General features: G+C 33.8%; 1 protein-coding gene across 11 annotated transcripts in view; it reads right to left on the reverse strand.

The window, feature by feature from the left end:
- Positions 1-27,965, reverse strand: part of CSPP1 (centrosome and spindle pole associated protein 1) — a 195,678-nt gene that overhangs the window by 21,181 nt on the left and 146,532 nt on the right. For all 11 annotated transcript variants that reach the window (XR_009053644.1, XM_057734126.1, XM_057734132.1 and 8 more), the window contains 9 exons: positions 27,737-27,884; positions 17,156-17,308; positions 13,608-13,720; positions 10,053-10,202; positions 9,514-9,660; positions 6,922-7,026; positions 5,162-5,228; positions 4,463-4,580; positions 230-369 (listed from right to left, as the gene is read on the reverse strand). Coding sequence is in view for 10 of the 11 variants with exons in the window: in XM_057734126.1 (XP_057590109.1) it covers positions 230-369; positions 4,463-4,580; positions 5,162-5,228; positions 6,922-7,026; positions 9,514-9,660; positions 10,053-10,202; positions 13,608-13,720; positions 17,156-17,308; positions 27,737-27,884 (1,141 nt within the window). In the remaining variant the exon portion in view is untranslated. The remainder of the gene's footprint in view (positions 1-229; positions 370-4,462; positions 4,581-5,161; positions 5,229-6,921; positions 7,027-9,513; positions 9,661-10,052; positions 10,203-13,607; positions 13,721-17,155; positions 17,309-27,736; positions 27,885-27,965) is intronic.

The raw sequence follows: 27,965 nt of genomic DNA on the forward strand, positions 1-27,965 counted from the left end.
GGCTTTAAGAGCTGTATGCCCTCCAAAAGAAAACAGCCAAACTAAAGGTCCAATGGCCAGGCTGGTAAACTGAAGAACTAGAGTAGAGAAAGGTTTTATTGTCCATCACTTAACACACATACCATAAATGAAACTTTACTTCAGAAAAAGGATGCAAATGTCTTTAAAGATACTTGAATATGGGTAGAACACTCTTGCTATACCATTAAAATAGCAGCATTCTACTCACCTCTATCTTTCAGCACATTAAAGTCATGAATATTCTGAAAAGTAGTGGCATCTAGGCCCTTAGGTGACTGTCTTCTGACTGGAGCCTGTAAACGACGTCTGGCCATGTCAAATACATCCATGGGATTCCTTTCTCTTTTCCTGTAGAAAATGACAAATTATGATAAAAATGTTTTATGGGAAGAAAATCTGAAATGACATTTAACTCCTTGTACAAGAAATTTGGCATCTTTCACCACAGGATATTACAAAAATTTATTCTAGTAGCTGTTATTTCAATTCCTTGTATTAAAAAATAGGTATTTATAAGGTCACTGTAATCTTTCAAAATGCTCAGGAGCAAAGTATCTTATTGGAGGAATAGAATCAGTTAGCTTTACCTTAAAATTTTCATGTAATAGAAAGATTAGTCTTTGGTCAAAGAAACCAAGACTCAAAGACCAGCTCTGCTACTTACTAGAAGTTTGAGTGCATCATCTGTAAGATGCAGGTAACGTCTACCCTTTTAGTTTTGTGAGCATGAGATCAAGTGAAATTATATATTGTCAAGTACCCTGTATAGTACTTGACATGTACTAGGTCTCAATAAATGTTACCTTCCCCTCAGCCTAAAATAGAAATTATACAGAGAAATACAGCATAAATATGCTGTCCAATATAATAGGTATTATCCACAGTTCCCCAACACTAATTTTACTGTGAGCTTTCAGGGAACTTAATACCTAAGTAATTAATTAACATTCTATTCCTGGAAGAATATCCCTTCCCTTTGTTAACCTAGGAAGTTAGCAAAATAGGCAGGTAGCTTAGTAAGGGAGTTTTCTGCTAGGACTTTGGGGAAGTGACAATAATAGAGAACAGCGATGGGGGATGGTATCTCTAGCCCTGAAAATAAAATATCTGCTGCTGTTTCCCTTAGTCCTGGGTGGGTCCCCTCTATTATTTAAAATGTAGCTCAAAGCTATAAGTGTCAGACTCTTGCCTTCATTTCTTTATTCACTAACTCTTCCCTAAGCACCTAGATGGGAAGAGGTGGGAGCCCCACAGGCAATGCCCCTGGCTCTCCTGGGGTTTCCTTTCGTGGGGAAGGTTTCACCGGGGCCACAAAATTACCTCATCAAGGCTGACACAGACCTCTAATAGTTAACCACCTAGGGGGGTAGGAACTGCAATAGAGATTTATTAAAATGCAAAACGAATACTAAAAAGGCTTCTAGAAGGCCATTAAATTGGACTCCTGTATACCATTAACACTAATAAAGTAGTTGCTCAGTTAGGAATTAGGTTATTAGCTCTTCTTTGCATGCAGCTGGGGGTGCCTAGCACGTAGTAGGAACTCAATAAAATGGTGAATTAATTAATGAGTAAGAGATTCTTTTGTGAAACTATTGATAAAACTGGAATAAAGAACTAACACTGAGATGTCTCTGATCACAGCACACATTCAAAATACACTGAAGTTAAATGTATTTAACCAATTCTTGCTAAATGATGGTAATTCTAATATATATTATCTAACAACACATAGAATTTACAAAATTTTAAGTACATAACGTATATTTATTCTTCACTGGAATCTCATGGGGTAGAAATTATCGGGTAAGATTTGCAAATGAGAAAACTGAAAAGCTGCCTGGTTCCTCTTTCTTATATTGGTTTGCCAAAAGAGAGCACAGTCTTCAGTTTATGAATGAAAATAAACAAAAGTAAATACAGAAAAACTATCCTGACCTCACTATTACTTAGAAAGTAGTTGACCTTTGTTGAAAATTACCACCTTGGGTTAACATTCCATTACCTAGCCAGTCTATATCTTGAAATTTCCTCACCTTGTTTACTTAGCCAGACCATGCCTAGAGATTGCCAACAAAAATTTAAGCAAAGCATAATTAGGCAGGTTAACACGCAACATTAAAATCCTACCACCTCCTGGATTACAGTCAGAAACATCAGTATGAATTTAACATGAATACAAATTGTTAGACCCAGGAACAGTTACAGATTATGTTTAGTATATATATATTATCTAGCTCTGCCCACCGAGAGCTTGGTTTCTAAATACCATTCTCCAAGAGGAACCCGGACTCCTTGGAGAAATGGCTGACCCCAGGGCGGGACAGGGAATACACAAGATGAGCCTGGAGCATCTTGCAGTAACAAAGTAAAAAAGTGCTCAAAAAACAAAAGGATGGGACATGTCAAAGAGACACAGGAGCCAACACGAAAGAGCTCCCAATAGCTAAAGCTGCAACAACTTGAGCAACAACATAAATAAGACAATATTGGATTATAACCCAAAGTACAAAATAAATATACACGAAACAACAGTGACATAAATAAATGGCTGAATAACTAAAAGGGAGGAGAAGGGACAAATCTTTCTTAAGAAGAATTCTAAATAATATATGTAGATAACCCCCTCTCCAGGAGATGGAGCTTATTCCCACCACCTCTCAATTCTTGCAAGTGTGGTAAACTTAGTGATTCCAGTGTTATGGATGTCACATACCTCCAGATGTAAGGTGAAGGCTACCCTGTACTATTCTTTCCAAAATCCCTTAACTCCAGCCTAATCATGAGAAAACATCAGACAAATGTAGACTGGAGGACATTCTATAGGATAGTTGGCCAATACCCCTCTAGACTGTCACAATCATGAAAAACAGGAAAGACTGAAAAGCTGTCATGGCCCAGAGGAGACCAGGAGACGTGACAACTAAATGCAGTGTGGTACCCTATACTGACTAAATCCTGGAACAGAAAGAGGACACTGATGGAAAAACTGGAGAAATCCGTAAAGTCTGGAATTTAGTTTGTAGTATGTATGTAGAAATACATATTCTGGGAACGTAAGATGTTAACAGTAAGGAGAACTGGGTAAGGGGTGCATGGAAACTCTCTACACTATGTTTGCAACTTTTCTATAACCTCAAATTAAGCCAAAATAAACCATTCATTTATTTATTTATTTTTAGATAAACACCCTTTAAAAAAAATGTGGTAGTTACCCACTGCACTGATTTTACAACCTACTAAAAAAGACTGCTACCTGCAGTTTGAAGAACATCATTTTAGAAAATTTCTGAGTCCTTTTGGCAAAAATGATCAGAAATGCTTGGTAGTGTGTAAGTTATTTTCCTGGAAAATAAGTACTTCAGAAAACAATACTTTGCTGAAAGAAAATGTAAAAAATAGTTTTAAAAAGTAACTGTCTATGGTTATTCCATCTCTGAAGTTTTCCATTCTTACTATCATTTTCCCCTCAAGGACCAAGTTTCTATGCCTGACTTTTTAGAACACTGAGAAAGGGAAAGTAAGGAGATTGTTTTTTATAATTGTCTAGTCTATGTCATCTTCTAGTCTGTTTCAACTATCTCTTTCCTACCTTGGGCTTCCTTATCACTTACATTAGCTTACAAAGCAACTTCTGCATCCGTCTGCCTGCTGTACATGAGTCCCAAATTAGCCAATTATTTTTCATTCAGTGATTTCTCTGTAATGAGACAAACAATCTATCCTAAAGATAGAGCTTGAAGAACAGCCTGTTCCCAATACTGATTTCTCACTGTCTAATCCTATTAAACATGTCAAAGTTAGGGATAATACTTTTGGTCTGCCTTCAAGAAAGTGCTACTTCTTTCTTCTTTTTTTTCTTTCTTCCTCTTATCAATGCCACTACCATCATCACCACTGCCATAAATATATTACTGGCAGTATGGAGGAACAATTAAAATTCTCAACTTAAATATTTTATATTAGGTTAAATCAATATTCATTCAATATCCCATATTTTCACAGTGAGTAGATTTTACAACTGTGAAGAAATGTTTTATGAAGGCAACTTTATCTACATAAAATTGAAGAGGGTGAATTAAATAGCATATTAGCTAATTAAAGAGCTGTTTTGCCAAAAAAGGAAGAAAACCTACCACATACTACAAATACAAAGACTAAAAAAATCATACACTATTTTGAATTAGTTATACTGAGTCCCTCCACTAGACTATCATTATTTAGCTAGATTTTTTTTTGGGGGGGGGAGGCTATTTCAGTCATTACAACGTCACCAATAATCCATTAAAAGCGTTTTTTAAGCATGCAAAATTCTAATACATGTGGCTTTATGATAAAGATAATCCTGTTCTAAAACTGTAGAATTATTGGATTGGTTCTGATTCCTTACCTTGACAGAAAAGAATCCAAGAACAAACAAAAAATGCAATTCGAAACTTGCCTTATATGAACTTCATCTTCACTGTCCATGTGTAGCAACCGCCCTTGCAGACGCCGCTCTTCACTACGAAGCTGCTTTCTCATTTCTGATAATTCCATAATTACATTTTTTTTCTCCTCTGCAAATTCACATTGATAAGTGAAAAATAAGACAGGTATACGAATAAAAGTTTAGACATTAAACACAATCTGACTTATAAAGCTAAAATGCTCAGAGTGACATTTTTATGAAAGGTATTTTTAATGCTTTATATACACAGATCATATTAATGAACATCCATAAGACCCACAAACACATTTCTGATAATACAGGAATTTCAAATGGTAAGAAACATTCGGGGAGGAGGGGGAGTGCAACTGTAAAGGGGCAGCACAGCGGAGTTCCTTTGTGCTGATGGACAGTTCGATACCTTGATTGTGTAGTAGTTACACAACTTATACATGATAAAAAATGCACAGAATTATACCCACAAACACACACAGCTTAGTGCATGTGAAAACTGTGAAACCTGGATGAAGGTCTGTAGAGCAGGCCAATGTCACTCTCCTGGGTGTGATGCTGCACCCATAAGGGACTCCGGGGGGAGGGTGCACAGCACCTCTCTACACTATTGCACAATACTCTGTGAGTCTATTTTTCAAAACAAAAAGCTAAAAAAAAAGAAACCGTCTAGACTATAGGTTTAATAGTCAACTTTACCTTCTGCACGAAGCTGATTTTTCCTGGCAGGTACCGGAGGAGACTGTGCCCTGGACATGGAACGTTCCTGTTTAACAATCACAACAGAGATATACTCAGTATGTCTTCCCTACTCAGAATCTTTAAAAGAGTTTTTTTGAAGTAACTATATGTAAGAGAAATCAAACTCTCCACCACCCTATCTATAAACGTATCTACATCTATGTTTTCTTCCCACTGCAATGAGAGAGGCCTTGCTCCATCCAAAGATAATCCTTCACCTATACCCTGTATCTGATAAGTGACTCTCAGCTGCTCCATCAATTACTCTTTTTTCTCCACTCTCTTCCTCTAACCACCTATGCTTAAAAATCTCTCCCCTCTTCACTATCTATTGTCCATTCTCTCCCTCCTTCACAGCCATCCTTCTTTAAAAAACAGTACGTGCAATACATATGGTGTCTGCTTCCTTACTCCCATTCACTCCTCACCAACCAGCTACTGCCTTGGCTTCTCCTACCAAGTGAGCCCTCAGTAACACATTCGATGGGCATTTTAAGTCCTTATTTTACGTCACCAGTAGCTACGGATATCACTGTCACTTTCTCTGTTTCCTTGCTCTGCTTCTTATATGTTGGTAATTCTCTATTCATCCATCCTCAGCCCTCTTTACTTCCCCTGAACGCATCCTAGATAATCATATACTAATTAGACAAGTTTCCAAAACTACAAACCCAGTGCAGAGCTCCTTCCTTAGCCACAATCTGTATTTTCAACTGCCTACTCTATATAACCCTCACCAGAAACTTGAAAGTTGTCACTGACTCCTACCCATCACACGCAGTCAATAAATACCACTATCTGTGTCTCAGAAATATATCTTTAAGTTGTCACCCATTCTCAGTTCTTAAGGTCACTGCCTTTGTTTAGGTCCTCAAAGTCACATCTGGACTTCTGCAAAAGCATCATAGCTTTTCTCCATGTTTACAGTCTTGTCCGGCCTCCACAATATATCTCCACACCACCACTGCCTGAGAGAACATTATGCAAGACAAACATGGCCATGTCATTCTCCTACTTAAAATATTACCATGAATTCCCATATATCACCACAGACCTACCAAATCAGAATCTCAGAGAGTGGGACTGAGGAGATGTTCTCATACGTTTCTTTGTCTGTTCTGGTAAAAAGCCTCTTTGATATCCACTGGCCTATGGAATAAAGTCAAATCCCTTAGCACTCTATACAACACCCTGTGTACATTCTAACCTTTACCTCCTCTGTCACTTGGTCAGGCATTATCAGGCAAAACCAAACCATGTATTCTCCATGCATGCCACGTGGCTTATAGTTCCCTCCATGATTTTGCATATGCTGCAAGTCCGTCTTCCTCCTCCTCTTTATAGCAAATTCCTACTCATTCAAGAGTCAACTCAAGGATCAACCCTTCTGGAACTCTTTTGATTGTAGCTCAGTCTAAATTATAGGGGACTTTATTAGCATAACTACAGCTAACCAGAAGATATATCATCAAAGAAAAGGCCTTCCTGAGGGGCCTGAACAAGAACCACATGCTAAATTATGATTTGTCAAAAGAACTTAAACTTTGGGGCACCAAGTATTATCATTTACAACTGAAGCAACAGATAAATTAATGTAAACATCACCTATATTTCAGACCTGAAAAACTGTAGTCTAAAATAACAAAATCTCATTCAGTCCCACCAATCCAAAATAATTTAGCTAAGATGAACAAATCAAAAGAAGAAAAAGTATATACTTGAATAAAGGAAGTTATAATGTTGTCAACTGAAGGCGGTCTTTGGAGTTTGCCTGCAATCTTGTTCTGAAGAGCAGGAACTACAGGAGAAGGCTGTCTCAAGTGCTGAGGGGAAAAAAAAATATATATATATATCTCATACACCCCAACATATGTCTATGTGTGTCTGTATATACAGACACACACATACACACCCCAACATATGTCTATGTGTACACACACACCCCTCTAAAATCTAGATCCCTTGTCACTAAGAGCATCATTGATCATGATAGAGTTCTAAGTCTCCGTAAGAAAACAAAACAAGGTTTCAGGTTACAGTGTAATAAAGCTAATAGTTCCCAACTTCATGTTAAAATCAAAAGGCTAAAAAGATAAAAACTCCCAACAAAATTCAATAATAATTATCTGGGTAAAAATATAAATGTATGTTTATAAATGTGGATGTTAAATTGTTCATTTTGCACAGTACAAAATCAAATATTACTTTCACTAGCGAGTTTGATAAAATTAGAAATATACGAGAGGCAAAGTTTAAAAAAAAAAGTTCTAGGTGACCACAGGCAGAATTATAAAGACAAATTAAACCTTCTAAAGGCCTGTAGAGGATGAAGAAAAGAAAGCATAGTCCCCATAATTTAAAAACTAATAATAATAAAAAACCAAGTAACTGTCAAGGAAGCAACAACAAACAAAAGAGTCAGAAATTCAACTAATAGGATCAAATAAATTGGTTATGATAAACATAAATGGATTTAATATCACCATGTAAAAAATTATAACTCTCAGATTAGATTAAAAAAACAAATTTTAACAAACTAAATAAACATATAGGCTAAAGACACAAAAGAAATAACTAAAAGTAGACAAAAATATGTATCAGGCCTACATAAATTAAAAAATAACAGCTAGCAATGATAACTTCAGAATTGAAGGCAAAATCCATTAAATGGAACAAAGCTGGTCTAAAACTTTTATGATACTTCACAATTAAATTATAATAGTCATAAAATTACATATTCCTAAGAAATAGCATTTTTTTCTTAGACATAATAAGAAAGTGGCAGAAACACAGCTGTGAGAAACTAACAACTTTGATTCTCAAATAGTCAATTTTACAATAAAATATTCTCTGCTTCACACTCAATTTTGCTATAAACCAAACACTGCTCTAAAAAAGAAACTTTATCAATTTAAAATATGAATGATATGACATTTGAATGATATACTTTGAAAAGCTGAGCAAATATATATCCAACTATATATCCTAAGAATGAAGGATACTGCCTAATGTTCCTGGAACATTGAAAATAATCAAAACAAACAAAAAATATAGATCTGACTTAGAAATTCCCTTCTAAACAACATTTCAGTGAATTCAAATTGTGAATACTTATTTCTATCATCCTAAAACCCTGGGGTGAGAAATCCAGAGACTGTATTTGCACCAGTCAGAAATGGCTCATTACCTATAGTAGCTTACATATCGAACAATGTACCAAACCACATCATAAATACACCAGAGGAGCACACTGGTTAAAAGTATTCTTTTTGTCAATTCTACTTACAATAAATAGTGTCTGTATAAATCTTAATTTCTGAAAACAATTTTTTACAAGACACAGGATTTTTCAAGGTGTGGTTCACAGGCCAACTGCATCCAAACCCCAGCAGGATTACTAAATCACGCTTAGTAAATCAGTTACATTGTAGATGAGACCAGGAAGATGCATTCTTAATAAGTCCCTAGTGATACTATACATACAAAATTTTAACTACAGCTTTGAAATATGAACAAGGGTGTGAACTAGATTTTCAGAAGGGCCAACTGGCTTTCTAATAGAGAGACAATTTCTGTCTAATAACTTTGATTCACGCACCTAAGCATAAACATCAACCCCCATCTCAGAGATGTGGACTTCAAACCAGTCAGTGGTGAGCCACAAGTTTCTTTTTTAATTTCCAATCCATCGTGGACAGATGTGTAAAACAGAGTAAGAATGAATTACAGTTGACCCTTGAACAACGCGGGTTTGAAGTGCACAGGTCCACTTATACAGGGATATTTTTCAGTGTCGAACACTACTGTACTACAGTCAGTGATTGGGTGAACGCTCAGATGTGTAGGAAACGCAGGTATGGAGGGCCAACTATAAATTACACACATAAATCCCTGCATTGTTCAAGGGTCAACTGTACTACATAAATAAAAGCTTTTAAAAGATGTTACACAATTCAAGCCCAACTTTTTTATACATTCAACAGACATAAAATTACACTGACAAATTGCTACAAGAGTTTCCAAACACCTTCAATCTTGTCATGAACAGTTGTAGGGTGCTGGTCTACAGACCATGAGAACAAGACTAAAAACGGTGACAGAAAGTAAACCTATTCTGTTCAGAGTAGGTTAAATATAACAGAGCACAAAGACATCATCTAGTACAGGAAGTTCAGTACATTGCACCCAGAAAAAGTACTATGATGAAAGGAAAAACAAAAGCTTTCTCCCTTCTGCTAACTACTCTACCACTCTCATAGTGAAAGTGGATTCAACTATGTGTTCTATAGACACTTTTGTCTGAAACTTACCTTTGTTTCTTCCCCAATTATATTTTCTCTTTCATAGTAGTGCTGAAGTTGCAGGTTATGCTTTTCTTCTTCTTCTTTCTTCTTTCTTTCTGCTTCTTTTCGTCTTTCTTCAGCTAACCGAATAAGCTCTTCATTTTTCAGCCTTTGCTTTAAAATAAAAATACACTCCATATACGCATTCTATAGTTCATTCATTTTTGTTTGAAATAGATAAACTTGAAGGTATAGATGATATAGTGTTCTTTAAATAAAAAAGTTGTCTGCTTAACAATAAAATACTAGGCATCTATTATAACATCGCATCTATTATAACATCCTAGTCAGCCTAAACTATTTTTTGGCTTTAAAAAACAGTCCTTTATCTCTTTTCTTAATTTAGTCTTTCATTTTCATAAAATAGCATCTAACAAATGGATATTGATCTGATATTTTCTAAATGTACTCTAAGACCGTTCTCCTTTGTAAGTAATAAATATCTTTTCAAGTCAAAATAAGGAGTTCACTTTCAGACTAAGTAGAAAAATAGAGAAAAAATGCACCTCCTCCTCTTTCTCCCTTTTCTTTTCCTGTTCCTCTTCAAACTCTTGCTGAATTCGTGCTCTCTGTTCTGCAAGCCGTTTTTCTTCTTTTTCTTCAGCAATTCTCAATCTCTCTCGCTCTGCTTCTTCTCTTTGTTTCTTTTCTTCAATCTAAAGAATTAAACCTAGTTATTACTTTGTGAAACTACTGAAAAGTTCAAATATCACTTAATTTACTCTACTATCCTATGAATTCAACATTTGTACCCTTGTAAAAATAAGTTCCTAAATTTTTCAGTTTCCTATATTTTATTAGGGAGGCCACATGATGTAATATTAAGAGCTCTAAGTAAAATTCCAGCTCCACCAGACTGTGTGACCTTAAGAAACTTTCTTGTTTACACATATACACTAATATGTATAAAACAGATAACTAATAAGAATCTGCTGTGCAGCATGCAGAACTCTACGTCACTTCCCTGTACAGGAGAAACTAACACAACATTGTAAAACAACTATACCTCAGTGAAAGAAAAAAAAAGAAACTTGTTCAGTTCTGTCATCTGGTAAAAAGAGTTATTAACTAAAGTCTATATATCTCAAAGTAGTGCTCAAAGAATTAAAATGAAACAATGTTTGTAAACAACATAAAAGCTCCTCCTATGTAGAAGGTACTTAATAAATAATTCATGATTATATTATTTCATAATGACTGCTACTATTACGTCTCAAAGTTCCTTGGTGTGATTAGTATCCTGAAACAACAGTGAAATATTTTAGCAATCATTCTTCAAGTAGGAATCCCTTCCCTAGAATGACCTTTCTTCTTTCCTATCTACTGGCAAGTTGTAAGGTAAATTTTAGCCACAAGGATTCATAATTAAGTTATGTTTGAGTGCCACCTGGAGCCTGCAGTGCTGAGTATTCTAGGGGAATATTCTAAGGCAGAGTCTAAGATCTGAAAGGAGGAGGACCCTAAGAGATAGTCTACATCCTCTGTGAATGAGCTAGAGAAGTATGACAGCACGGGGACTGGGTATTCATGATGCTGGTTTAAGGCTATCAATACATTTTCATCTCTCTTAAGTGTGGATTGATTATGACTATACATATTATTTTCATAGTTCTTGTCTGCACTTCCTCCAGCTTCAAGGTTGCTATATTTAGTGCTGTCAAACTTATGAGCTATAAGAACTGTAGTCTTCTTACATGTGCCATGATTTACATGCTAGGGCTTTTTCTAACATTTCTTTCTCACAACACTATTAAATATGTACAATCCTAATATTTAGTACTAAGTGGTATGTATGTAATCACTTCTTCAATTATAATAACCCTAAAGAAAACATCATTCATGATCCATACAACAAAACCTCACATTTAACACTCAGTTCCCCCTTTTTCCTCCTCCACGGAAAAAAAAATCACAACGACAAGGTCACTTCTCCATTAATGGGTCACAATCATAAATGGATCTCGCATCTAATGAATCCACAGAAATATCATTCCAACAAAAATGCCACACAGCAGTTCAACAGGAAGAGGAAAAACTATCATCCAGGTCAGTGGTTTTCAAACCATATTTTACAAGAGTGCTTCAAGGGTTCCACAAATATTTTATTAAACTTGTTATTTTTAAAGCTGCAATTAAAAATGACATCTAAACACTCACATGTGTTATTTACCAAATTTTAACCACATGTAGACTTCTACTGCACTAACTTTAACAGTGTAACCTATTCATGCAGACATGGAGCTAAGGCTTCCTTTGCCATCTTTGTGCACAGATTTGAACATTTTATAACGTACGAATTAACACAAGTTTGGGGGTTCTTTTTGTCTGACACTATATTGTTGATATTAGTAATAAATATCATTTAGCTATTTTACATTTTCTTAGAGTTCTGGATTAGATTTTGTTTCGGGGAAAAGGGGGGTTTTTTAGGAGGCTGCTAAAAGAAAAATACATAAACCACCATTTTATAGGGTGGGAGAACTGAAGGTTGAACTTATTCTGAAACTAACAGAATCAAAGTTTCCCCCTACTACTAGCAGTTTCTTTCCAGAAGAAAGACTTCCTAGAGCTCTCTAGAAAGGTAAGTGTAGTAGTACTTCTAGATATGATACTTAAAGTCAAGAGACTTGGGTTCAAGCACTGGCCTCACAACTTGCTAGCACTGCCACCACAGGTTAGCCTCAGCCTGTGTTTAAGTTGGTCATAAAATAAAAAGAGTAATATCTTCCTCAGAGAGTTTTGAGTTTTAATAAGATACTATATTTTACTATCTTATAAATAATAATGGGCTACAAAATGGCAAGATTTATTTTTCCCTGAATTCTACTCTAGACCATGCTAACACTTGGTAAGTATAATAGGAACTATATAATTTTGACAGGCTATCATTATGGGCAATATATCAGAAGGTCCTTCAAGTTCAATAGGTGACTCTGTGACCCTCAATCTGCTGCTACCTGACTCAAGTAGTCAGTATCCTTGCTACACTTACAGTCAGTATCTCTATTCATTCTGTCGATCCTTAGGAAGGTCTTTCCATCCATTTCCACCGTCACCACTCTAGTAAAACACCCCTGCTTCCAGTCTTTTAAATCCTCCAAAAACACTTCCTCAACAGTTATGCCTGATCAATCATCCTTAAGACTACATCCATTATGTCACTGTCTTAAGAGTCCACAATAATTAGGATCAGAAAGATGGCATGTTTGAGTAGAATCTCTTTAAGAAGAATTTGTTTAAGAGGTTGGGATTAGATTGGACAGCCTTAAGTGTCAGACTAAGGAATATGGACATTTTCCGTAGAAAAAAAAAGCTACTGCAGGTTTTGAACAAAGAAGAAAAACATGAGAAGTCATATCAAAAGAAGATTAACCTGGCCATAGGATTAATCTGACACTGGGATATAAGCGTGGGTGTGAAGAGGAGGGAGGTAAGGGGAGAAAATATTGTGAGCCCCCTATGGGCAGGTCTCTCATTCACTTCAGGCTCCATCCCAAAGGTGGACACAGTATAAGAGTTCAATAAATCTGTTTGCTTAAAAAACACCTGATGCTCAAATGTCTTTCTTTGGGCAATTTTTAGTATTTTTAAATGCTATTTCCTTACATACGTAAATGGGGCAAATAACTGCAAAATGTGATTATATTTAATATTTATTTACAAACTATACAACTGAGTCAAGAATATCAAATCATTTAGAAAAAAACTAGTTATTTTCTACTAACACATAGCATCTAGAAAGATTCATTCTATGCCTAATAGGTGAATATTTTGTTAAGTGTTTCAGTTTTAGAAATTTCAGCATTCTTTAGCACAATGATTTAATAAAACTTAGAAAAGATTAAGTCATGTGTCCCTATTCCTCTTCCAAATATAAGTAAAATAGTATAATAATATAAATTAAGTAATAATATAATGTAATTTATATATGATACAAATTAGATATTTTAGATAACTGCATGGCATTTTAGAATTTATTATCTTGTGGATAAACTCTTTACAAACTTAGTTTATTAAAACTCTTATGAACCTTCGAAACCATGATCAAATAAGCATTTCACCTGAAAACGAAGAAAATTCTTGTATAATTCCTGCTGTTTAATCTGAAGTTCAGTTGGAGGCTCACCAAAAATATTTCCCCGAGCAAAAGGAGAGCTCTGTGTTTGCATATGACCTTGAAAGGGAAATTTTGCAAAAACACACCATTAGCCAGTGCCTAGAAAATGTAAAGGTTAAAAAATAAAGACTTTGCTAATAAATTCAAATTTTGGAAAAAAAAAATGTGTTAAATATGGAAGTCCAGAGGTTAAATTCAGAAGGAGATTGAGATTAGAATCTAAAGACCAGATAAAAAGTAAAGAGAAAAAAAATGGTGAAACTAAAATTAATACACAGTTGAAAAAGCATAACATATCTATACCTGAAAGACATCAAGGAAACATAAAAGTTAATAACCTAAGCAACTCTCACTGCAGCAAAGGCTTTAAAGTAAAATTTATAGAGAGGAAAAAATAGTACATGTTTAAGTTCTTATGTATGAATGTAAATATCCTTTTCTTAAGAAAACTGCTTAATTATACATTAAAAAGTATTATGTATACACATATAAAAATTTTCTAAAACTGTTTTAAAAAAATCAGTAATTCCAAAAGTGGATTCCCATCCATGGTTTAAAGAATAGATTAGAAAATCAGCTCTAAAAACATTCTTTACAAATTAAAATGACTGTTCTAATCACATCAATACTTTTTATTTAAAAATTCTATCAGATTTATGATAGATAAACATGAAAAATAAAAATATGCTATATATTACCTAAAATGGCATTAAACGTTCTGGGAAAGGAAAAAAATTATTTCATAAAAGCAACCTGGAAAATAATTATACCCCAGGGGTCTCTCTGAATGCAGGAAAAAAACTGGTATTTAAATTTGAGCCTCATATAACTTTTTATGTTGGTTTTTAGTTTCCTTATATCATCAATCTAAAGCATTTACCTCTCTCACTCATATAGCCTTTGTAGGCCAGCTGCTTTTAAGTTTAGCTGTCATTTAGGTCTATTTTGCCTTTGTATTTAAATTTATTAATGCTTACTTGAATACATCAGCAGAAAGGCAAATCAATACCTAGACATTAAAATCTTATGTTATCGTGGAAAAGCTGATTAGCAAAACAAAACTGAGTAGTTTGTTTCACTTTGATGATCATTCAAATTCTAAACCTTTGAGGCACTTAGAGAAGAAATATTATTAGAGACAGGCATGATAAATTCTTTTAAAAGAATTTTTTATAATATATAAAATACTAAAATATTTTTATAGCATAAAAACATTATAAAAATAAAACCAAAGGGAAACACATGCTCTAAACAAAGAAAATGAAAATGTATTCAGGCATCATAATAAGCAAAAAAATAAATTTAAGCCAAATTAGTATGGACTTCGTAAACATGGTTTTTCATCTAAGAACCATAAAGTAAAAGAAAAACAACAAACATTAAGAAGGGCCTCAAAAACAGGCCTAATGAAGAAAAAACATTAAAGGATAATGAACGTTAAGTATACATTATAATATCCAACTTTCAGGTGTATTCGAGTTCCCTTAAGGCCTTTAAAATATCACATGCCACATACGTATGTGTACATGTGCACACACGTATATAAACAAACACACATCTGTATGTACACACACTCATACACACACATGATGGCATAGCAACAAATTAGGTGACTCTCAATAGTTTTATGCATTCAGAAAGTCTGTTTCAGGTTAATTTTTAAGGAGTGAACATTAATTTAGGGAATCTGAATTCACAAAAAGAGGGAAATTTTGGGCTTCCTAGGTGGCACAGTGGTTAAGAATCCGCCTGCCAATGCAGAGGTCACGGGTTCAATCCCAGCTCCAGGAAGATCCCACATGCCGCGGAGCAACTAAGCCCGTGTGCCAAAAAAGAAAAAAAAAAAAAGGGAAATTTTAACATTTTATGATTTTATATGATTTCTTAAACTAGAGCATCCTGGCCACAACATCACAATCAAAACTCCGGTGGTGTACAATAAATTCTGCTATGAATATTCAATCATGAAACTTGTGTTCTTTCTTGGGAAGGGGTCATGGAAACTTTTGATTTTTCCAGTGTTTTTTTGCTTGGTAAGCAAAGCTGGATGCCTAAAGCGTTATTACTATGATAGAGAAAGTTCTAGGCTAAGAGGGAACTATAAACAATACTGGGTGTGGAAGAGAAGGGTAGAAAAGGGGTCTGTAACACTGATCTCAATAAAGACTACAGAAGCAGCAGCCAATGAAGAGAAACATGATAATCAGAAAGAAGTCAAAATTCTCTTCAATAAAATGAAAAGGTGTTCTGATGCTGCTATTGCACATTGAATTATTACAGACTCAGAATGAGAGCCAAATTAATAATTTCATCAAAATCAAAAGTTCTAATTTTAGTACTCCAAAAGTCAAAACTAGATCCACTGTGTAAAAATCTATTGTGGATCAAAGTAGGAAAGCACTTTCTTGTCATTAGAGCTCAAACAGTGATACAGGATGTCCATGGAAACAACCACCAACACATCTCCTGAAGCATTCAAAAAGGCTGCAAAGATTAGTGCTACCATCAAAGGCTTGAAAGATGCTAGTAATTCTAATCAGAGTTCACCATTTAGTCTGCCTATTTGGCCAATAAGTCAATATGCATTAATTTTTTTTTTAATTTTTTAGAAGACTAATTAATCAGGGATATTTTAGAAGGACTTACTACTATAGAGTTCTTTTCTAGTCTAAAATTAAAATTTTTGCGAAAGCTCAAAACAGAATTTCTCATAAATAAATGGTTACTTTTATAGGTATCAAAATGTAGTGTAAGGTGGTATATTCTTTAAGGTGGTATATTCTTTAAGGTGGTATATTCTTTAAACTTCATTTGAATTTTAAATATGTAACATTTTCACATATACTTGATAAAGAAAGATGATGACAACTTATCCTGGCAAGTCATAAAGAAAGATATTGAATAATCTTCAATTTACAGAATCTTTATTTAAAGGACCTTGTTTAATAGCAAATCAAAGATATTTGCTCATGAAAGGCAGATGTGACCAGAAGTCAAAGTAAACTTTTAATTACTTCATTTATTTCTTTGTACGTTGTGATTTATAAAGGAGGGCAAATGATTATAAAACAAACAAAAAATGAATTTCATTGTACAGTTTATCACACAACATCTGATATGTTTTCACTAATTCAAACTAATACTTATGGGTATAAGAACCAAACTCTGTGTTGGTAAAAAGACTATTTGATTTTAAGAAATGTCCTCCCCACCAGCAAAACGAAAGTGTTAGCAGCAGCTAAAGTAATAAAGCTGAGAAGAAATACATAGTATTAACGAGCAAAATGTATTTCTTTATTCACTTTTTTCAGAATACCTACGTAGAAAAGTTATTGTAAATAGCATGAATAATGTGTTATGCTTCCTGACTCAGAGTAACCAAATTCTCAAAATCATAGTAAGAACTTTGTTGAAGAACAGAAGAGAAATGCTACTGAACAACTTTAGAAATGTAAAAAAAAAAAAAAAAAAAGATAGAATGTGATTAAAAACCTGAGTTTTTATTTGCAGAATCTTCTAGGTTCTCAGCATTTGAAGTGGCTAAATTTTGGTCTAGAGATAGAACAGCCCTTTTATCTTCATATGTTCTTGCATCTGGGTTATGGTAGGCATCTATATTTTGTCTGTGCATCCTATTCAAATCAGCTGAGAGGGAAAAATAAGCAATTTATTGCAATAAATACATTTCTATAATTAGTGTACTTTAATACATTTTACTAAAGCAGGGAAATGAAGAGAAAAACAATAGGACAGAGCTGGAATAATTCATTGGTATCTTGGTGCCCTGAAAACAGAAACAAAATTATCAAAACCTGTAAGAAATTTTTCACAAAATAACCATACAAAAATAAATTCAAAATTAGTAGAGAACATAAGAGAATATGGATTTTTGACAACCCATAACAACCACAGTCATATCTATGTTACTTCAGAACTTTAAATATCTTAAATGTAGAACAGACATAGTAACAATCCAAATCAAGTCATAGTGAAATTTACCCAACATCATTAGTATTCCTAATGAAAAAATATCATGTGGATTAGAGTTCTAAAATATATCCACAAATTTTTTTACAACCCTCCCTTAAAAGATGGAGCTCAATTTCCCTCCCCTGGAGTGTGGGCTATTTCTTATGAAAAGGATACTGCACAATGATGATATGTGATTTCTGAGGCCACTTCATAAAAGACCTTGTTTCCACCTTGCTTGATCTATTGGCTCACTCACTCCGAAGAAAGCCAGCTACCATTTCATAAGGACACTAAGGAGCTCTAAGGAGAAGCCCACATGGCAAGGAACTGAGGCCCCCTGAGCCATGTGTGGAAGCCATATAGGAAACAGATTCTCCAGTCCCAATCAAGCCTTCAAAAGACTGTAGCCCCAGCTGACATCCTGGACTGAAACCTCATGAGAGACCCTGAGGCAGAACCACCCAGCTAAAACACTCACAAACTACTGACTACAGAACTGCAAGATAATATTTGTTATTTTAAAATACTACATGTTAGGTAAACACAGATACCACATATGCATGGCAAAAATCTGAGTACATAAGACTACATCAAACAACCAATCTTAAAAACAAACTTGAATGGTTATAGACAAACTTGAACGGTTATAGAACTCAAAGCTTTAACAAGATAAAGTAGCTTTTCTCCACAAAACAACTAACTGAGATACGGCAGCAGCGAAAGTGAACTTAAACCTGGATATAAGAAACACTTGTCAGGAAGCCTGTTATGTTCAAGGATGTATTTTTAGCATGAATCACAATTAGAATAATAGATAGAACATGGCAAATAACAGATGACCATTGCCAAAGAGAAAGAGAGTTCAGAATCAGGAAAGTTCACATCCTTGTTGCAACATTTAAGACAGGCTGGGGGGACTTCCCTGGTGGTTCAGTGGTTAAGAAAGACTCTGTGCTTCCACTGCAGGGCACACAGGTTCAATCCCTGGTCAGGGAACTAAGATCCTGCATGCCACGTGGTGTGGCCAAAAAATAAATAAGTAAATTATTGAAATTGCCTAATGCACCACTGAAAGAAAGCAAAAAAGAAGGAAGGGAAGGAAGAGGGGGAAGGGATAGAGGGACGGAGCGAGGGAGGCAGAGGAGAGGGAGGGAGGGAAGAAGGGAGGGAGAGAGGAGGGGAGGAAAGAAAGAGAGAAAAAGGAAGGAAGGGAAGGAAGGAAGGAAGGAAGAAAGAAAAAAAAGACAGGTTGGATTTAGAAACTGGATAGGAGCTCTGCAGGTGAAGATGGGTGGGAAAGCATAATAAGGAAACAGCTCCAAGCGGGTAAAACATGAAGACTGTTCTGGCAACATTACAGTAATCCAGCCTGACTAGAGCTCAAAACACACACAACAGAGCAATGAGAGATTAGACAGGAAAATGCAGATCAAATACCAAATCTGGAATATTCTAAAAAACAAGCTGATGGTTCTCTATTTTATTCTGTAGATAGTAGAATGGAGACAGTTTTGGTAGTCACAGAAGTAGAAACAGTAATAACAGCAGTTAACATTTATGATTCACCATTTTTATATTCTACACAATAACTTCTATGATATGTTACTATTATTTTCACCCCAGCATTATTAGATGAGAAAATTAAACTAAATTAATTTGTTCAAAGCCAGTAAATGGCTGTGCAGGAATGTGAACTCAGTAAGACTCTTCAGAGTCCTCAATGATGTTTGAGTATGGAATAACACAGTTGGTTATACTTTTGATACATACAGCTTGGATGTGAAAAACAAAGGAGAAGAATGAAGAACCAATGAAGAAATGGCAACAGCCCAGGCAAGATATAGTAAGTCTCTATTGTGGTGGTAGTATGAATGAAAATTAAGAGAATTCAAAGAACACTGAAAGGGCAGAAGGTATACTTTAGGCTTATTGATTGACTGGCTATGGGAAGTCAAAAGGACTCTGAATTTTTTACTCTAAACTATCAGAATGATTATGCTTTTCCAGAAAAAGACAAAGATGAGCTGCATTTTAAAAGTGAAGGTTGGTTTTGCATGTTAGGTATACGTAATCCACCAAACATCAGGTACAGAGATTTAGAAGACAGGTTAGAAGTGAGGCAGACTCTTAAAAGTGGTCAGGGGCAAAGAAGGAGACTTGAGAAGGCCTAAAAAGAAACAGAAGAGTAGAAGAGACAAGGTGTGAGAGAACAGACAGAAGGAATATATCTAACTCGAGGAACACATGATGTCAGAAGAGAGTCCTAGAACAAAGTTCAGATTCACAGACCCAGAAAAGTAACCCAGTGTATAATACAAATTCAATAAATGTCAAGTGAAGAGAAGACAGCATCTCAGAGAATGCGCAAGACTTAAAGGAAGGGTCAACCCAATTCAAAGAGTATGAAGACTGAGTAAAAACCATTAAATTGGAAATTAGGATATCAGTTACTTTTAAAAATGTAGCATCAGTAGAGTAGTGGGAACTAGAAGTCATTTTATAAAATATGAAGCAATAAGGTGGTAAGAAGTGGCAGCAATAAGTACAGACTACTTTTGGAGTGTGCTTCATATAAGGGAATTATAGCAAGGCCAAAAGCAGAGTTTCTGTTTATTTGTGTTTAAGAACACAAGTAACCAAAGTATGTTCAGAGTTGGAAGGGAAGAAATAAGTTAAAAAAACTGAAAATGCAAGAGAGAAGGGACTGGCTGAAAACACAGAGAAAAGCTGATTCTAAGAAAACTGCCAAGGAGTGGTAAGGCAAGAATTAGCTAGGTACTCCTGAAATCATCACCAAATCCTGGGATCCATCTGAATATGGGACGTAAATGAAACCAGAAAGATGATGGGAAAGTTAAGGTTATGAACTAATGAATAGCTATGGTCCCAAAAAAGTCATAAAAATGAAACAAAATAACTCCAATCGAAAATCAATATCTCATTGTCATCCAGCTCACTAAAAAAGCATAAAACCAGCCTACACAAATAAGTCACTATGAGTAAAATATAGTATTCTTTTTTCTATTACAAGAGTGCAATATATTAAGCTCACTCCTGCCAGCTGATATGCATACCCAGAGCTCTGTTACCAAACTAGTGAATGATTAAGGGAATAAAATATCACTTTGATATTCATCGACACAAATCATAAAGTAAGAGATATATGTCCTACAAGTAAACACTGCAATAAACTTCAAAATCAATAACATGTTTTAATTCACTGTTGTGATTATATACAGTTCTCTCAATTAGAATAACAGTCAATGTATTTATATAAAAGGAAAAACAATTTCATCACAGTAGATAATTATTATTTAAGACTTAAGACTATCAGATTCAGCAATCAAAACAAATCTATATTGCTTTTTATTAGAAAAAATGATTTGTCAATCAATTGGTCACTCCTTGTCTATCTTTTTGCAAAGTAGTAAAATAAAAGGCTTGAAATCAGCTAAAAAGTGAAAATTTTAAAAGGCACTTTGGTCAAAAGTGTGATTTGCCAACTGAAAAGATATCACTGAAAATGGGCATTTATTTCAAATGTAAATCATCATATCATTTAATATACCATTGCTAGCATTACAAGAATAATTCTACAAAGAAAGGAAAAACAGAAGAAAATGTTACAGATCCATGAGTGGGAAAATAATTCTACTCTCTGAACAATTTATCAGACCAGGGCTAAATTATATGATTCCTAAAGGTAAACAATACATAAATAATACTTAATTCTTTTCATTCCTTATTTTATTTTAAAATCTTTGCTTTTTTATAAACCTAAATGAATACTTTGAAATTAAAATTAACTTTACAAGTTACTTTTTTACTTTGGTGGAAAATACCAAACATTTTAAAGAAAATGGCTGAGATATGTTAAATATTACCATAGGCCCAGGATTATTCAGCAATCCACTGCTGACATACAAACTCTTTTATAATGAGTCAATTCAGAGGGCTAAAGAATATTTCCAATCCTGGCACTACTAGTAACAATATTTCCAAATTAACCTAATTTTAAATACATACACTTACTTATAGAGATCACAATCTCTAAGATAAATAAAAATATAACTGGTAGTCCTTAAAATAAATCTCACAAACTTAAAAACACTGAAATAACAAAAAAGTATATTTCCTGAACAAAACAATATACACTAGAAGTGAACAACAGAAAGCTATCTGGAAAAATGCCCAAATATTTGGAAATTTTTAAAACTCACTTCTAAATAATGAGTCAAAGAAAAATCACAAGGTGAATTAGAAAACTGAACTGAATGAAAATGAAATTACAACATATCAAACTTTGTGATATACAGTTAAAGCACTACTCAGAAGGAAAGTTGTAGTATTTTTAAATGCATATATTAGAAAAGAAATAAGGTCTCAAATCATAATCTAAGCTTCCACACTAAGAAATCAGAAAAAGAAGAGAAAATTTAAAAGCACAAAGCAAACAAAAGAAAGAAAATAGTAAAGAACAAAAATCAATGAAATAGGAAAAGAAGAATAGAGAAAAATCAATGAAAACAAAAGCTGATTCTATAAAAAGATCAATCAAATAGATACTCTCTAGGCAGACTGGTTAAGAAAAAGAGAATATAAAAATGACACATATCAGGAATAAAAGAGAAGCAGGAGCCATACAGATCCTACAGACATTAAAAGAATAATAAAATATTATGAACAACTTTACACCAAAAAATTCAAAAACTCAGATGAAATGGATAAATTCCTCAAATGATTCAAACCACCAAACTTCACACAAGAATACATAAGCTGAATATCTCTTTATCTATTAAAGCAATAGAATTCATAGTTCTAAACCTTCCCCAAAAGAAAAGTCCTAGCCCAGATGGTTTCACTGGTGAATTCTACTAACAGAAGAGGAAACTCTTCCCAGCTCATATTGTGAGGCCAGCATTAATCTGATACCAAACCAGACATTATAAGGAACAACATTATAAGGAAAGAAAAACAGACAAATATCCCTTTTAGGCCTAGATGCAGAAATCCCTAATAAAATATCAGCAAATCGAATTCTACATGTAAAAAAGACAATAAAGTATGCATAAATAGGGTGTATGCCAGGATGAAAGAATTGTTCAACATTCAAAAAATCAATGTAATTCATCATATGCCAAGAGAGTAAAAAAGAAAGAAGGGATTACCATTTTTTAAAATGTAGAAAAGCACGTTTGTTAACAAAATTCTACACACATTCATGATGAAAACTCTGAGTAGGAATAGAAGAGAACATCCCAGACTTGATTTTTTTTTTCAATCTGTTAAAAAACCCTACAGCTAACATTAGTCTTAATGGTGAAAGACTGAATGCTTGCCACCTAAAATCAGGGACAAGACAAAGATGCTTGCTGTCATGATTTTTAAACACTGTACTAGAGTTCCTAACCATTGAAAAGGCAAGTAAAATAAATTAAAGGCATTCAGATTGGAAAGGAAGAAATAAAACTGTCTACAGATAACATGACTGTCTACATAAAAGAAATCCCAAAGAACCTACCAAAAAAAAATTACTGAAACAAATGAGTGAGTTAAGCAAGGACAATACACAAAAATCAACTATATTTCAATAAAATAGTAATGAGCAAATAGATATGAAAATTTTAATATATCTTTTAAAATAGTATCAAAACATTAAATACTTACGTACACAATTAACAAAATAGGTTTATAAGATATGAAAACTACAAAATATTGCTAAGGGAAGTTAATTAAGACTAATTAGTGGATAAATATTCCACATTTATGGATCAAAAGACTCAACATTGTTAAATTAAGATGCTTTCCCAAAATTGACCTATAAACTCAATGCAATCCCAATGAAAAATCCCACTCTTGTTTTGTTAAGGTTGACAAACTGAGTAAAATTTATACAAAACTGTCAAGGAAGTCAAGTTGCCAAAACAATCTTGAAAAAGAAGAACAAAGCTCAAAGACTCATGCCTCTCAATTTCAAAGCTTACTACAAAGCTACAGTAATGAAGAGAGTAACAGGGCATATAGACAGACATCTACATCAATGGGACAGAACTGAGAGTCTAGAAATAAGTTTATGGTCAACCGACTTTCAACAAAAGTACCAAGGCAATTCAAAGGGGAAAATGTTTTAAAATTGACTGTGTGATTTTAGCACAACACTATGAATATACTAAATACTACTGAACTGTAAATTTTAAATGGGTAAACTGTGTGGTATGGGACTTATATCTCAATAAAGTTATCAATATACATAAAAACAAAAAAGACACACAAAGTCAGAGGAACTGTCAGACTGAAGGAGACTAAAGACAGATGACAACTAAATGCAATATGGGATCCTGGACTAGAGCCTGGAACATAATAAGGGTATTAGGGGGGAAACTGGTGAAATCCAAATAAAGTCTATCATTTAATTAATAGTATTGTAACTATTTTAATTTTTAGTTTTGATTACTGTGCCAAGATGACATAAGGTGTTAACATTAAGGGAAACGAGGTAAAGGGTAATCTCTATAATATCTTTGCAACTTTTATATAAGTTAAATTATTTCAAAACAAAAAGTTACAATGAGATATCACTACACCCTTAAGAATGACTAAAATTTTTAAGACAATTTCAAGTGCTAATGAGGATTCAGAGCCAACAGGAAATCTCATGTTTTGCTGGTGGGAATGCAAAATGGCACAACCACTTTGGGAAAAGGTCTGGCAGTTTCTCACAAAGTTAAACATACACTCACTATATGTCCCAGCAATTCCATTCCTAGGCACTTACCCAAAAGAAATGAAAACTTTTGTTCACACAAAGACCTGTAAGTGAATGTTTATAACAGCTATTTTCATAATAGCCTCAAACTATAAACAATCCAAAAGCCCATCAATAGGTAAATGGATAAACAACTGTGGTACCTCCCCAAAACAGAATACTATTCAGTAACTAAAAGAAATACACTAATAATATGCATAACAACATGGATAAATCTCAAAAACATCATACTAAGTTAAAAAAAAAAAAAAAGACATAAAAGACAATACAATTGTGCCAGAGTGCAGATCAGAGGCTGACAAGGATACAGGGCTGGATAAGTTGGAAATGTTCAATACCTTGATTGTGGCAGCTGTTACCAGAATCAGTTGTCAAAACTCAATGAACAACATACTTTAAGAGGGCAAATTTTATTGTATGCAAATTGTGTCTCAATAAACAGCATAAAAACAAACATAAATCTAACTGGGGCAAATATAATACATAAAAGAAATACAAATACTTAATCAAATATATGGGAAGCAATCTTGCTATTAATCAATTAGAACTATAAGATATTTTTGTTATCTTTCAAATTGGTTAAGTATTTTTAATTTTTTTTTTTACTTTTCTTCTCTTGGTGTGCAATTTTAAAAAATTTTAACATACAATAGAGTCAAGTAACATCACCATAATCAGGATACAGAACAGTTCCATCATCCCAAAAAACTCCATCATAGTTACTCCCTCTTATCAGCCATAATCTTTGGTAACCAGTTGTTATCCATTTCTACGGTTTTGTCATTTTGAGAATATATGTGTATGTAACCTTTACAGAAGGGCTTCTTTCCGCTAAGGTTTCCTTTGAGAGTCTTCCAAATTGTTTTGTGCATCAATAGTTCATTCTTTTTTTTACTGCTGAGTAGCATCCCATCACATGAATGTACCACAGTTCGTTCATCCATTCACCCATTGAAAGACATTAGAATATACTTAGTTTTTTTAATGGGAACTTGAATAAAAAAATTTAATGAATAAAGAATTGAGAAATCACGTTGACTTTAAGTGTAGTACAAATAACCAAAATAAGAGGTATTTAAAAGGGTTGATGCTACGTTAAAATTGTATGGGTAACAGATTTTGATATTTTATTAATAACAAGTTTACCTTATAAAGAGATCTTTCTTAGAGAGCTAAGATAATGGTGAAAATTCAGTTTTGTTTAATTTCTTTGTAATAAAAGATCAAAGATGAAACAGGAGGAATTTAAAACGCCAGCAGCTGAATTAAAGTTACCCAACATAACCCCTGTTATATGGTCTTGGCCATCTCATGAAGTAAAAGCAAAACACTGATCTTTACTACATATTTTAAATATAATAGAAAAATTATGTTCCTTCTCTCTCTAAAATATAACAGCCACAATCAAAACAAACTGATACTCTTTAAGTGATGAATTTACTTGCTTTGAAAATACCATTAAAAAAAGAGTTCCACTGCATTTGATAAAACAGCCCACCTTTTTTATTTCATGGCATGACTGTGGCATTAAATAACAAACTAAACATTACCACTAAAAGTAAAAATCTCAGAAAAGTTTGCTCCATTCCTGTTAGGTCAAGAAATTCTAAAACAATATTTTATAATTCAATAAAATCTAAAACAATATTTTATAATTCAATAAATATCTATCCTACTCACTTCCACCAACTAAACATATATAAAACACTGTAACTGTACTATCTGAACTGGAAATAATCTTAGAGGCAGGCTGGAAACTTCTAGGGAATTATTCCAGTGTTTCCCAAAGCTTCTGTTACATAAGCACTTCCTTCATGGCAACTGTTATGTTTCTATTAATTCACAATTTAAATTTATTACACCAAACACTGGGTAGATGCTTATCAATTTCATGTCCTCCTCCTGAGGTATAAAGAAACCTAAACATCCCAGCCTCCCAAACAGTTACTTTAGAACCTTATAACTACGTCTAAACAATGGAACAAAGACAAAAATTATATTTCTCCTCTTTTAGGCCAGGCCCCAACAAAATTCTCAACTTGTTCTTCCACCTTCTGGACCACATCTGTGCAGCTAGAAATAAAGGACTCTAAAATGGTGGAGCAACACAATGGAAGAGGTCCAGATTCCCAAGTCACCTCTTGGAGGAGAACCACCCAAACAACATCAGAATGCAACTTAAGTGAGAAGTAAAATTATACTGCCTTAAGCCTTACGCCTCTGAGAAATGGGAGTTCTTTAATAGAGCACTTTTCATTAAATGCCTTTACTTTTAAAGGAAATGTACCATCCATAAATGGAAAACCAGTGTTTTTCTAATACATATTCAAATAAACATTTAACTTCAAAAATAAGAAATGTTTATCTATGCATCACGTAAAATCATCTCATCTATAAAGAGAGTGACAGTTCTAGTCTTCAAAACTGTGAGGAAAGTATTTAAGAGGTGAAAATAAGAAAGCAATAAATCCTTTGGGAAAGAAAAGAGTTATTAACTTAAGAGGGCCTCAAATATATCTTTTTTAAGAAGCCGTCTTTAACAAAGGATCAAAGGCATAATACTAAAGAACTCTAATAACGCAATATCCCCCAAAATCTGATTACATCACTCAACTACCCCCACAACAAAGCATAAACCTAAAGAACATGAAATTTATATTTTTACCATTTTAATGGGCCTCTAATTATTCATTTCTCATTTCTAATTAAAAAATTTTCAAAAACCCATTATCTTTCTCTGCTTTCATTCTAAGCTAAAAGCCAATCAGAGACCATCCCGATATATGTAACTGAGTTGTATAATGTCTCTATTCAAAGTGCTTGATGTGTGATTTCTAGATGGAACATTTTTAAGAGTATGTAATTGAAAGATAAATCAACATAATTCTTCAACCTGCCAAAAATTTCTGAGGCCAGGTCTCTGTCAAAGGAATCCCTGCATTGTGCAGGTATGTGGCATATATGAATTAAACTTAACATCCCACCACTATATCAGATCACTTATTTTAAAGATGTTTTACTAGTTAAAAAAAATAATTGCAATAGGCTTTTATTATTTTTACTAGAAAACTTTTAAAAATTCTAACTACCAGTTTGGGTAAAAACTTGCCAACTAACATGAACTTTTCTCTGCAATTGAGTTATCATTAGAGAATGAAAAATTTGTAATAAAAATAAATGAACAGTGATCTGAAGAAGAAAGGCTTTTTAACCTGTTATTATGTTTACTATCAAAATACCTCTTTTGCAGTAAGCTGTATAAAGAGGCCTTGCCTTACAGACTATGATTCCCACTTCTTTCGGGTAGAAAGAACAAATTAAAGGAAATAACATACTTATCAGATTTCCTTTTGCATCTCTCAGAGGAGCACCACCTCCACCTTTCCCCCAGGGGTTATAACTTTTCATTTCAGCCTCTAATTTTGCTTCATATTCTTCTTTTTCTTCACGTTCTTTCTTTCTTCTTTCTTCTCTTTCTCGAATCTCAACAACATTAAGAAATTTGTAATAAGTGCTGACAAGTATACTGATACAAAAAGTTGGTTTTAATATCACATTTTTTAT

This window comes from Hippopotamus amphibius, chromosome 5, assembly GCF_030028045.1.
Source record: "Hippopotamus amphibius kiboko isolate mHipAmp2 chromosome 5, mHipAmp2.hap2, whole genome shotgun sequence".
NCBI classification, from domain to species: domain Eukaryota; kingdom Metazoa; phylum Chordata; class Mammalia; order Artiodactyla; family Hippopotamidae; genus Hippopotamus; species Hippopotamus amphibius.